The sequence below is a fragment of the Helianthus annuus genome, chromosome 3 (genome assembly GCF_002127325.2).
Source record: "Helianthus annuus cultivar XRQ/B chromosome 3, HanXRQr2.0-SUNRISE, whole genome shotgun sequence".
NCBI classification, from domain to species: Eukaryota; Viridiplantae; Streptophyta; class Magnoliopsida; order Asterales; family Asteraceae; genus Helianthus; species Helianthus annuus.
The window spans coordinates 162,644,908-162,658,528 of NC_035435.2; the positions used below are offsets into that span (position 1 = coordinate 162,644,908).

Here is a 13,621-nt window from a genome sequence, read left to right on the forward strand (position 1 = left end):
AAAACTTATTCAACAATGAGACTCAATAACAAATAAAAACGTTGTCATATCATCACCAAATTTTATATTTATTTTTCATTACCAATCTTTTTTAATTGTGTGAAAGTATTTGTTTTTTCTTTAAACATAATAAAAGATTAAACAACAGAAAAATTAGCATAAGATATAAAACCATCTTTCTTAATTATTTCAGGTTATGTTAAACAAAATTTAAAAGCCACCAGCAGTGGCGGACTCAGGAATTTTTTTCTTGGGGGTGCGGAATATTTTCAAAGATTTTAGACCCTAGTTGTATAAAAATATCGGTTCATAGCGGGTCGGGTCGGATCATGTAAAACAAAAGAACATCAAATTAAAATTTACAAATCATCAAAAACACGTCAAACGTCATTACAAATTACAAAAGTATTTAAAATTGTGCCCTACAAATTTTTTTTTGAAATATATCCAAAATATCATCTAAAGATACTAAACACGCCATAAGATCATTACATTCTTACTCATTGTTGCTAACACATAATTTGCTCCATTAGTTCACACAACAACATTAAACACTTAAACAAAATAAACAATCACGTTCAACCATAGCCCATAACTTTCAGTTATATTTTTAAACATTCAAGCCCTAATATTAAATCATGGTTGTAAAAGTCCCGCCTAGACTCCGAGTACTCTCTGAGTACTCGCTACAAGGTAGGCTGCCGAGGCACGAGTACTCTTCTCCCAGGCCAATTACTCCCCGAGTAATCTCTGCCTAAGCCGAGTACATCCCGAGTACTCCCGAATCCGACTAGAGAGCGCATAGAGACTTTTGCAACCATGTATTAAATGTTGATTACTTGTAACTAATCATTTAAACAAATAAAGCTATAAATAAAACAACAAAGTCATTTAACTACAAGTCTAGAACAACAAAAAAATCAAAAAAAATATAAAAAGATTAAACCCTAACACATCTATATTTTCTCCTAATCATCACATAAAACAAAATAAATAAATAAATAAACCATACTAGTTCTATATTGGAATTCTAACGTAATATGGGTCAGTCCAACCAGAATTTTGGTTTTTCTGGTAAAAAAAAAGCCACCAGGTCGTGAGCAGTGGCGTCAAGTCGCTGGGAGTTTTTTTTTGGACGGGATTTGGAAATGGAATGGGTGGATAGGTTTGGGTTATTTTATTTAGTTCAAATTTCTTTAGGTTAGGTTTGAGTTTGTGTTAATAAAAATTGATTGTAGATTGGGCTTTGATTGGATTAAATAATTAAGTGCATAAGTGGTTAATAATTATTTTTTTCTAAGTGGGGCGGTTGAAATTTTTCAAGGGGTGCGTGCGGGTAAAAAATTCCAAGGGGTGCGGTTGGGATTTCCGGCGAAAAATAACACTAAAAAATATTTTTTCATGGGGTGCGCCCGCCCACCCTTAGCTTAATGTGGGTACGCCCTTGGCCACCAGTCAAACATTCCAGTGTATTGCGGCAGGAATTCAGTCTATATCACTCATTTTCTGCGTATTCTAACGAGCATAATTTCTCTTCCCTTACAATCAACACGGATAGTGGCCCGGCACATGGATGGGCACATATGTTGCCTCTCTCCTCTATGTTGGTTCACGGACGACTGGGTGGTAAGTGGTCTAAATGATACTTGAACTAACACTAATTGAGTGTTATCTTTTTTTTTTTGAAAAGGGCGGAAATTTTATAAACTCAAGCAAGATGCTCAAGAAACAGTACAACGAAAAAGAAACGATACGAGAAATACATGATTAAAAACAGTAACAAAAATAGAGACTAGAAACTAAAGCTCCTCCATTTCTCCCATATAATCTCCTGTAGCCCCGCACGATTTTTGATCCACGTGTACGATATTGCCTTTATGTTTCCAATCAAATTTGTAATATTAGGGGATTTATTCTTAAAGATACATTCGTTTCTCATTAGCCGTAGATTCCAACAAGTAGCCGCCACAACCACGTAAACCGCCCTTTTGATTTTCTTTTGCCAACTGTGAGAATCAATGGTTTCCAATAGTTGGACCACACTCAAGATGTAACCTGGAAGAGGAATGTTCATCCATTGAAAGATTAATGACCACACCAATTGAGCCGATTCACTGGTCATGAGGAGATGATTGACTGATTCCACCTCATTGTTACAGAGGACACATTGCAGAGAAGATAAGTTGATTCTTCGGATTTGAAGTGCTTCTTTAGTAGCAATCCTGTCAAGAACCACCCGCCAAAGAAAACAGTTGACCTTTTTTGGAATCCAATGAAGCCATTTGAGAACCTTCGTTTCATTTAAGACGTTGATATGGTCCAGCTCTCCCCTAATCGTTTTTACCATAGAGTCTGATGTCACCGAACCTGTCTTCCAAAGCCAAACATCCGATGTCTCTTGAATGTTAACTTCTTTCACAGCTGAAATGCAATCGGCCCATTCACATAACAGATCTTCACTTGTTAATGCATTGTTACTGCCCCAGAACCATTCGATACCGTGCTGACCGACTTTATACCGATCCGAAACTTTACACCCTTTCTCGCTTTCCAGAACATAAAGGTTGGGGAATCTTTCATGAAGTGGTCTGTTTTCCACCCATTTATCCTGCCAAAATAAGATCTTGTCCCCACTACCCACCTTCGGAATTAGCCTATCTTGAACATCGAATGGTTGGTTTTGGGTTAGCCGACCCATGTTGACAATTGACTTCCATATCCCACCAATTGAACTTTTCAAAGGAATAAAGTTTTGACATCTAGTCCCACCGTGAATGGCTGTGATAATTCTTGCCCAAAGCGAGGAATTCTCATTTTTATATCGCATACACCATTTGATCATGAGAGCTTTATTAGTAGAGGCAAGACTACCTATCCCCAATCCCCCATCATTTTTTGGTGCTACTACTTTAAACCAAGGGACCCATCTTATTTTATTTTTTTTCCAAACACTCCCCCCCCCACAGAAATTTGCGACGGATTCTTTCCGGTTGTTTTAAAACCTGAATAGGTGCATTAAAGAGTGATAAGTAATAAGATGGGAGATTACCTAGAGGACCGCTTCAATGAGAGTCACCCTGCCACCGAAAGATAATGTACGTGCTTTCCATAATATAAGTTTCTCTTCAAACCTTTGAATTATCGGTTTCCAACTTCTAACTAAGCCCATGTTAGCGCCAACCGGGAGCCCTAGATAAGTAAAAGGAAATACTCCCGTTTGGCATTGAAGTATCGAAGCTTTTAATTCAACTGTATCGGTAGGTACACCCACCCCGAATAGATGACTCTTATTGAAAGTGACTTTAAGGCCGGAAGACAAGTGAAAACATCTGAGCAGTCTAGACAGATTGTGGAGATTTGAATCCGACCATTCACCTACAAATAGGACATCGTTCGCATAAAGTAGGTGGGAAATGGTAGGTCCATTATCCGGCGTTGTACAACCTTTGAAGATTCCATGAACATTTGCCTTTACCGTAGCGACGTGAAATGCTTCCATTGCAAGGATGAATAACAATGGTGATAACGGGTCACCTTGCTGGACACCTCGTTCAATATTAAATTCATGTGATGGCGAGCCATTTACTAGAACGGAGGATCTAGACGAAGACAATATACCCATAATCCATTTTCTCCATAATGCAAGAAACCCCATTTGTGCATGTGTTGAATCCAAGAATTTCCAGCTGTTGGAATCGAAGGCCTTTTCAAAATCGACTTTGAACAACAACATTTTGTTTTTTGATTTCTTACACCAGGATATTAGTTCATTGATTATCAGAGGCCCATCAAGAATACTACGCCCCTCAATGTAGGCTGTCTGAGCTTCACTTACCAGAAACCCGATGATACGCTTCAATCTACTGGCCAAGACTTTTGAGATTAACTTCGATATACAGCCAATGAGATTAATGGGTCTAAACTCATTAATGCGTTGTGGGTTAGCAGTTTTTGGCACCAACGTAATAAAGCTCGAGTTGCAACCACGATTTAGCTTTCCATGCACATAAAAGTGATCGAAAAGGGAGACAAAGTCAGCTTCAAGAATGTTCCAAAAATGCTTAATGAAACTGAAGGTAAATCCGTCCGGACCCGGAGTTTTTTCGCCACCACATTCCCACACGGCTTCCTTAATCTCTTCTTTGGAAAAACGTTTGACTAACATGGCTGATTGTTCCAAATGAGTACCTTAAACCCGTCATTGGTGAAACCCGGCCTATCTTGATTTTCTTCTTTGAATAACTTCTCAAAGTATGTCTTTATTTCCTCCTTTAGAGAGCATGGTTCCGAGACCCAAATATTATTGAAATTGAGACCGTTTATTCTATTATGTTTCTGGTGACTTTTGATAATGCCATGAAAAAAGGAGGAGTTTTCATCCCCTTCAGTAATCCACTTTACCTTCGCCCTTTGCTTGAGGTCTTCGAGATTTTTATCTTCAATTTCAGCCAGCGTTTTGGCCCACACTTCCCTGTTTGAACTTTCCTCCTCCGAAAGGGATGTGGATTCAGCTTTAAGATCCAATCTTTCAATTTTCTTAGTAAGATCATTAATGATATTGATGTGTGTAAAATGCAACATATAAATTACATCAAATGAGGCATAAAACTAACCCTTTTTAAGTACTAATGTTGGAAAAAGAGTGTTTTTTGTCTTCCTTTTGTATTTTCAGGATTAAATGAGCTCAAATTAACAAAAGAAGCAAAAAGGCAGCTAAATCTAACATAAATACAAGAAAAGGAACATAAGTGGATTGCCCGACCCCTCGACAGCATCCTCCCAAGCAAAACAGAGAAGGCAGAAGACTGAACACGCCCCGTGCTCAGCTAGCACGGGGCCGTGCCCAATAAGCAGCTGAAAAGACAAACCTATAGAAGTTTCCATTGCCCACCACGGGGCCGTGCCCAGTGAACACGGGTGCATGGCGAAAGTACTGTAGGCGCATTAATTGTAATTGCGAATTACAATTAATGAGGAGAGAGATTGTCAGACGGGCACGGGGCCGTGTGCAGCGGACACGGGGCCGTGCCCAGGCTTCTGGTCAGCCTATAAATAGGAGTGTTTGGCTTCATTGCTACTCATCCCTTGGCACACCACCTCTCTCACACTTCACCCACCACCCACCACCACCATAACACCATCATCCACCACCATCATCCATTGTCCATCATAGAGTGTGCGAGTCGTCTCGGGATCCAAGATTGATCGTAAGAGTTCTTGACAATCAAGGCCATGTTTGCCTAAGTCTCTTACATCACTTGGTGAAGACAAGTGTTTAGTATAATACTTTTTATTTTTAATCTTTTGCACTTTTTATTTGGTTTTGTATTAATGACTTTAATAACTAGTTGCTTATGTTGAAGGTGATTCTTCCTTATCGTTTGTCCGTGGTGTCTTGGCATTATTTTACTGTCTATATAAAATAAAAGATTTTCACCATTCATATCTCCACGATCTATATGGAGGTATGTTGGCTACCTGGTCGGGGGTTAGGGGAACGGTTTGGTAAGGGTCTTGCCCTTGTTCAGCATTTAGAGGTCCTGCAGGGGACCTGGGTCAATTTTAGTAGGATCTCCTTCAATGCCCATAGGTATTGGATGGCGGGGATCCAAACTCTTTGACCCCTCATAAGTTAACTACTATTAATACTATAACCCGGCTATTTAGGACTGTATCCCTGCTGACTCAGACTACTTAGTCGAGGGTAACGTCACCTCCAAAAGAGGGGCCTACCATAATTTGCATTCATAACTTAATTCACTATCTTTCAATAATCCGACCCTTTAGGATTGTATCCTTGCTGACTCAAACTACTGGGTTGAGGGTAACGTCGCCTTCAAAAGAGGGGCCTACTACAATAACTAAGATAATCTCTTAAACAAGTGCAAAAGTGCGAAAATAATCAAAGGTTATACTAATACACGAGTCGGATCCAAGTGATTCATCTTGTCTATCTGTTTTTATTTTTATTTTATTTTTCAGCATTTAGTTAGTTTTTATTTTCTTAGTTTAAAAAAAAATCTTTTCTAACATTTTGATTTGGTTAGACGTTGAGGATAAACCGGTACTAAAAGCTCTTGTGTCCTTGGACGACCTCGGTATCTTACCAACACTATACTACGTCCACGATGGGTGCACTTGCCCATATGTGTGTTTAGTGTTAGTGAATATCGTGTTTTATAAATTTAAAACTTGGCTAAAAGTGTAAAAAAAGGGCTTAAAATATACATCTAAAACATATACACACTAGCACGCATCAAGTTTTTGGCGCCGTTGCCGGGGACACAAGGATTTTAAGAAAGTTAAGAATCAACGGCCTAATCATATTTTTATTTTCTTTTTTATTTTTTAGGATTTTCTTAATTTTTCAGCTTCTGCAGAGCTCAGCACGGGCCGTGCCTGCTGAACACGCCCCCGTGCCCAATCATTGGAACTGGCAATCTTGTTTTAAGTCAGACAGTAAGCTGAACACGGGGCCGTGCTCACTCAACACGCCCCCGTGCCCAAGATTCACTTACTGAAAATAGAACCGTTAGATCCCGGCGGTTGGTAATTTCTGACATAAACATGAGTGATGGTAATTCTTTTTACTTTCGGCACTCTTATGGTACGTGGTGTCAATTATGTGAAGGCGAACATAAAGAATTAGAATGTTACTTTCTAAATTATAAGCCCCACTACATAGACCCACCGACTCCTTATAACCTTAAGAGGGGCGAAAGTAAAAATAATCACTATCTCTCCCTCGAATGCGCCCAACCAGATATTCTAGGAGAAATGCTCTGTGACGAGTTATTTCAACTAGAAGATCTCATTTTAAATTGGTCAAAAGAACTTAGGAAGGATTTCCTTGATCCACCTCAAGACGATGACCATGAAGAAATGTTGGGATCGCATTCAAACAACCTCGTTGCTTCCAAAAATACCTTCATACCTAGCGAAGACTTGGACGATAGTCGTCCCTGTGCTGATTGTGCCGTGAAGGACTCTCCATTGACTTTGTTCGGTGCATACATAGACCTGAGCGATTCGGCATATACCTTCTTTAACGAGAGCCCGGGAAAGGGTTGGACTTGTCCACCTAGAATAAAAATAGGAATTACCCTAACCGACAACCTCTTGCGTTCTCGCCTTAGTCTAGGACAATTAAGGTACCTTAGGCACTTTGGGGTTGTTCCAACCAGTCAGGAACCACCCGATACAATTAAGTTCCTTAAAAACTAGACAAACTTCATAACCAGCCTCTCGACACGGGGCCGTGTCCAGCCAACACGCCCCCGTGTTCACCAAAAGATTCGCTTCTGACCTTTACGCCAGAATACGGACAAACTGTGTCAGAATTTTATCTGCACACGGGGCCGTGCCCACTGAATACGGGGCCGTGTCCAGGATGCTGTCGTTTTCTATAAATGCAACCAAGAATTCTGCACATTTGGACCAACTTGGGACAGAGATTTGAAGGAATCTTCTCTCAACTATCCTAGGTAAGTTCTAAAAGAAGGTTCCAACAAGCCATCTTGTCCTTTCCTCTTTTAACCATTTCCTTCTTCTTCATCTTTCTCCAAAAACCTCCATTAAAGTTTGAATTTTTTCAAGCTTTGTGGTAGGGATTGATGAGTTTTGTTCAAGGAATCTTAATAAAAATATGTTGGATAACATTGTTTTAAGTTACTGATGTTTAAAAAGACCCCACAAGTTCAGCAAATAACTTAAAACTTCAAGATTCCTTGCTCCAAAACTCTGTAGAAAGATGAACACGGGGCCATGCTCAATGAGCACGGGGCCGTGTCCGGTCTACTGTTTCAGAAAATAAACTATTTTCAGTTTATTTTCGTAGAATGTCGAGTGAAAACAGCGAAACATCTTCCGTGCATTCGTCAAACAACCGAAGAGGAAGGAGGCCCTCCATTGAAGCTACACTTGTGCACTATGTAATAGCATTAAGGGAGGCTCTCGACGAAATGACGTCAGTAGAGGAGGTCCTAATCGACCGTATTAACGATCTTACGGCGGGACTTGAGAGTAGCTTCCAAGAGATTAACCTCTTGCACCATAGGTTAAATATTCTTGTAACACCCCCAATGGAACCGGTCCTTCCTCAACAGAACTGGAACCTGGCGCTCGAAGTTAACAACCCTACCGGGTGGGACGGCATTCTGGCGGAACCTCCCATGGAGCACCAACAAGAGATCCCGGTGGAAATCGCAACTCCTCAAACTAACGCTAATGAGCCCTCTTTTCTCCTTCCAAGGGAGGTGGAGGAGTGGCTCGCCGACATATGAGGAAGGCCACGCCCGGAAGAAGGAGTTCTATAAGGCCATATCTAACCAAGACTACTAGCTTCTTGGAAATTTTGCTAATTAAAATAAAGTATAGGCTAGAACTCCACGGTTTAATGCTTCTTGTGTTTTCTTATCTAGCTTAATATAATTTTAGGACAATGTAAGATCTCTCTATGATTTTAATGGAATGATGGTTTTAAGGTTTGAATGGTTCGTAATAAATAAAACACACTCATGGTGCTAAAGGATGATAACGGAAATGAGGAACATGGCCCCATGCACAAGAACAAGGCCACACGACAACAATTTCTCCATTACAGAAGGTTCAGCACGGGTCGTGCCCAGCCCACACGGCCCCGTGCTGAACACCCTGCAGAAAAACGCCCAGTTCAGGTAACTGGACACGGGCCGTGTTCACCAGACACGCCCCCGTGTCCAGGCTTCTGTTTCTTTTCTTTAATTTTCGTTACTGGCACCTGAACACGGGGCCGTGCCCGGTCCCCACGGGGCCGTGTCCAGACTGCCAGTAACATAAATTTTTGCTTTTAACACCATGTTACACATTCAATCAACCTAAAAAATTATTTTTGGGACACATTGAGGACAATGTGTAATTTAAGTGTGGGGGGATGCTAAAACCTTGAATTTTGCAAGTTCTAATAACAAGCCTTACACAAAACTCTATTGGAACCGCTAATCACCCCAAATTTTTTCAAAAATTTTCATTTTTTTTACTTGTCTAAAGTTTAAGTTGGGAATTCTAAGACTAACAAGGTTATATTTTTACAAATTTACAACCGATAGCGTCGTGATAAAAAGAACCAACATAAGAAAATTATGAAACGGCATGACAAGCTTAGTTAAAATTCGATTATATATACTTGATCATATAGAAAAACCCATTCCCACAAAAAGTGAGTTTTGAGCCTTTATTGAGCATACAAATATACATCTTTACGCTAAATGCTCATTTTTCGTTTCTTGTGTGAATAGCCGCTTGGTTCTTACGACTCTAGAACTTGCCACGACAATTCATTCCCGGTCCTTACCAACTTAAACCCAAGTAAGTAAATGATGGAGGCATTAGGGATGGCAATGGGTCGGGTTTGGGAAGGGTTTAGGTAATCCCAAACCCAAACCCGGTTAGATAAGCTTGCCCCAAACCCATCCCAAAACCCGTCGGGTTTCTAGCGGGTAAATACCCATCGGGTCTCGGGTATTCCCGCGGGTTTCGGGTAAACCCGTTAATTTAAAAAGATTACACGTTGGGTTTACACATCTCAAAACCCATTGGATACCTATCGGGTAACTACAAACCGGTTACATTTTGTATTATCATTATAAAAATATATATCAAATAACTGCAATGTTTACGGAATAGAATACCTATATATGTAAAAAATGGATGTATCATATGTATACATATTTAATAATATAAAAGAAATTATATCGGGTACACAATCGGGTAAACGGGTACACTTTATCGGGTAATTGGGTCGGGTAAACGGGTATATCACTAAATCCCAAACCCATCCAAAACCTGCCAAAAAAAAAAATAAAAACTATTCCCAAACCCGTCCCAAAACCGATTAACCGACCCCAAACCCGTCCCAAATGTGTCGGGTTTCGGGTTTACCCAGCGGGTTCGGGTTTGATTGCCATCCCTAGGAGGCATTAGGACTAACCCTTTTTCTTTCAAAACCATTATTTTTATTTTTCGTTTCACCTACCCAAAAAACTCCCCCTAGTTAACCCCTTTGAGCCTAAACCTTTTCATTTCTTAACCCAAAACCCTTTTTACCCACCAAAAACCCTTTTTATTTTTTTCCCTTTATTTCAGTAACAAGCTCGGTTTTCATGTGACTAGAAAAAAAAAAGAAGTTTACAATGAAGTTAGAAATAAACAAACAAAGCTCCTAAAAAGCTTGTTTGAAGAAATACTTCATTAAAAATAAAAAGTCACTAAAACAAAATGTTTTACGAAAACCGACGCTTTTTACGCTTTTCACCCTTTTACTAACCACTAATCCAACTACCCACCTTTAGCCCAAGCCTTTACCCAAAAAGTCCTCTTGATATTTACAAAGGTAACAAGTTAAAAAGGAGGAGGATTGAGTGCTTGGCAAGCCTATGGTAGGAATAAGTTCCATGCCGCCATCGAGTGATTCACTAAAAATACACATTCGGCCGAGTGTGAGTGATTTCCCCCGTGAGGTATGTGAACTTGTATATAAATAGAAATTTAAAAAGGCATGCTATACCCAAATAAGTAATTTCTCTTATGAAACGTTCTAAATAAATCATAACGAATAGGATTGTAAATAAATAAAAATAAAACCCAATAAGGATCCTGGATTCCCGACACTCTATGACAAGCCAAAACCTTCTCTTCTACCCATTCCATTTGGGAGTGTAAGCCACATATTAAAGAGTTTTGCTTGAGGACAAGCAAAAATTCAAGTGTGGGGGTATTTGATGTGTGTAAAATGCAACATATAAATTACATCAAATGAGGCATAAAACTAACACTTTTTAAGTACTAATGTTGGAAAAAGAGTGTTTTTGTCTTCCTTTTGTATTTTCAGGATTAAATGAGCTCAAATTAACAAAAGAAGCAAAAAGGTAGCTAAATCTAACATAAATACAAGAAAAGGAACATAAGTGGATTGCCCGACCCCTCGACAGCATCCTCCCAAGCAAAACAGAGAAGGCAGAAGACTGGACACGCCCCGTGCTCAGCCAGCACGGGGCCGTGCCCAAGAAGCAGCAGAAAAGACAAACCTATAAAAGCTTCCATTGCCCACCACGGGGCCGTGCCCAGTGAACACGGGGGCGTGGCGAAAGTACTGCAGGCGCGTTAATTGTAATTGTGAATTACAATTAATGAGGAGAGAGATTGTCAGACGGGCACGGGGCCGTGTGCAGCGGATACGGGGCCGTGCCCAGGCTTCTGTTCAGCCTATAAATAGGAGTGCTTGGCTTCATTGCAACTCATCCCTTGGCACACCACCTCTCTCACACTTCACCCACCACCCACCACCACCATAACACCATCATCCACCACCATCATCCATTGTCCATCATAGAGTGTGTGAGTCGTCTCGGGATCCAAGATTGATCGTAAGAGTTCTTGACAATCAAGGCCATGTTTGCCTAAGTCTCTTACATCACTTGGTGAAGACAAGTGTTTAGTATAATACTTTTTATTTTTAATCTTTTGCACTTTTTATTTGGTTTTGTATTAATGACTTTAATAACTAGTTGCTTATGTTGAAGGTGATTCTTCCTTATCGTTTGTTCGTGGTGTCTTGGCATTATTTTACTGTCTATATAAAATAAAAGATTTTCACCATTCATATCTCCACGGTCTATATGGAGGTATGTTGGCTACCTGGTCGGGGGTTAAGGGAACGGTTTGGTAAGGGTCTTGCCCTTGTTCAGCGTTTAGAGGTCCTGTAAGGGACCTGGGTCAATTTTAGTAGGATCTCCTTCAATGCCCATAGGTATTGGATGGCGGGGATCCAAACTCTTTGACCCCCTCATAAGTTAACTACTATTAATACTATAACCCGGCTATTTAGGACTGTATCCCTGCTGACTCAGACTACTTAGTCGAGGGTAACGTCACCTTCAAAAGAGGGGCCTACCATAATTTGCATTAATAACTTAATTCATTATCTTTCAATAATCCGACCCTTTAGGATTGTATCCTTGCTGACTCAAACTATTGGGTTGAGGGTAACGTCGATTTCAAAAGAGGGGCCTACTACAATAACTAAGATAATCTCTTAAACAAGTGCAAAAGTGCGAAAATAATCAAAGGTTATACTAATACACGAGTCGGATCCAAGTGATTCTTCTTGTCTATCTGTTTTTATTTTTATGTTATTTTTCAGCATTTAGTTAGTTTTTATTTTCTTAGTTTAAAAAAAACTCTTTTCTAACATTTTGATTTGGTTAGACGTTGAGGATAAACCGGTACTAAAAGCTCTTGTGTCCTTGGACGACCTCGGTATCTTACCAACACTATACTACGTCCACGATGGGTGCACTTGCCCATATGTGTGTTTAGTGTTAGTGAATATCGTGTTTTATAAATTTAAAACTTGGCTAAAAGTGTAAAAAAGGGCTTAAAATATACATCTAAAACATATACACACTAGCACGCATCAATATTTCCGTCACGAATTTTTAAGTTTTTACTCCACGGTTTGATTGCCTTTTTAACTTCTTTCAAACGTTGAGCCAATAACTTATCTAGCGGATTAGGCTGCTGGAAGGCTGCATACGAATCTATGACTAACTTCTGCAGACTGTCTTCGTTCAGTCAGGAATTGAAGAATTGAAATGGAGGAATACCAAATCTTACATCATTGCATGTTAATAAAAGAGGTCGATTATCAGACCTGTATCTCTGCAGACCAGTTAGAACTGCAGACGGCCATTTGGATAGAAACGAAGGACAGACCAGCATCCTATCGATTTTACTAAACCGTTTGCCATCATCAGATCTGTGAGTGAAAGAGCAGCCCAACATAGTGTATTCTGATAAGGCAACTAAGCAAATAAATTGATTGAACGATTCAGCCATTTGTGAGTTGAATTTTGAGTTTTTCCTTTCACAGGGTTCTCGTACACAATTAAAATCCCCCATGAGAATCCATGCCCCATTGTAGGTCGTCATAAGGCTGGTTAATTCCACCCATAGGTCTTTTTTAAGATTAATATCATGTGGTGCGTAAACATTCACAACGTTAATTTCACCACCCCCATTTATTAATTCCCCAATTGTGGCCAGATTGAACCTGTTAGAAATCGAGGATTTTCTAGAAAAAACCGTTGGGTCCCAAATATTTAGCAAACCACCAGATCTGCCCATAGCCGCCACTGACTCAGACTCAAAATTAGAATTATCCCAGAAAGTGTTTACCTTAAGTTTGGATGAGTCTGTGAACTGGGTCTCTTGAATTGCAATGAAATTTATATTGTTTTTCCTTTTCAATTCTTTTATATGATCCGCTTTCATAGGATCACCCGCCCCTCTAATGTTTGCAGATAAGTAATTCATTGGATCTTGTTTGACACCTGTTCATCCATGACCTGTTTCCTGAGGTCACCTTCCTTTCCATTTAAATTGAAACCCAAAAATTCGCCAACCTCCTTAGTACGCTGAACTTCCTCATCAACCTCCAAATCCTCATGTCGCATATCTGAGATTTGAGAGGATGCTTTCCCGTCATTGGATCTGGACACCGCCGATTTAGATTTGCATTTTGAACTTTCACCATTTTTGTAGCCCACAGTGTATCTTTTCATTTTCAGAGAGGGGAACCTGTATT

At 39.9% G+C, this 13,621-nt stretch overlaps 2 protein-coding genes across 2 annotated transcripts; both read right to left on the reverse strand.

Annotated features, from left to right (window-relative positions):
- Positions 1–1,792: 1,792 nt before the first annotated feature.
- On the reverse strand, positions 1,793–2,698 carry LOC110932420. Its single transcript, XM_022175756.1, has one exon. It carries the CDS (start codon positions 2,696–2,698, stop codon positions 1,793–1,795), a length of 906 nt encoding a protein of 301 aa, XP_022031448.1.
- A 9,911-nt stretch (positions 2,699–12,609) lies between these two features.
- Positions 12,610–13,350, reverse strand: LOC110932421. The gene has a single exon (XM_022175757.1). The coding sequence runs from the start codon at positions 13,348–13,350 to the stop codon at positions 12,610–12,612; it is 741 nt and encodes a 246-aa protein (XP_022031449.1).
- Between the last annotated feature and the right edge of the window lie 271 nt (positions 13,351–13,621).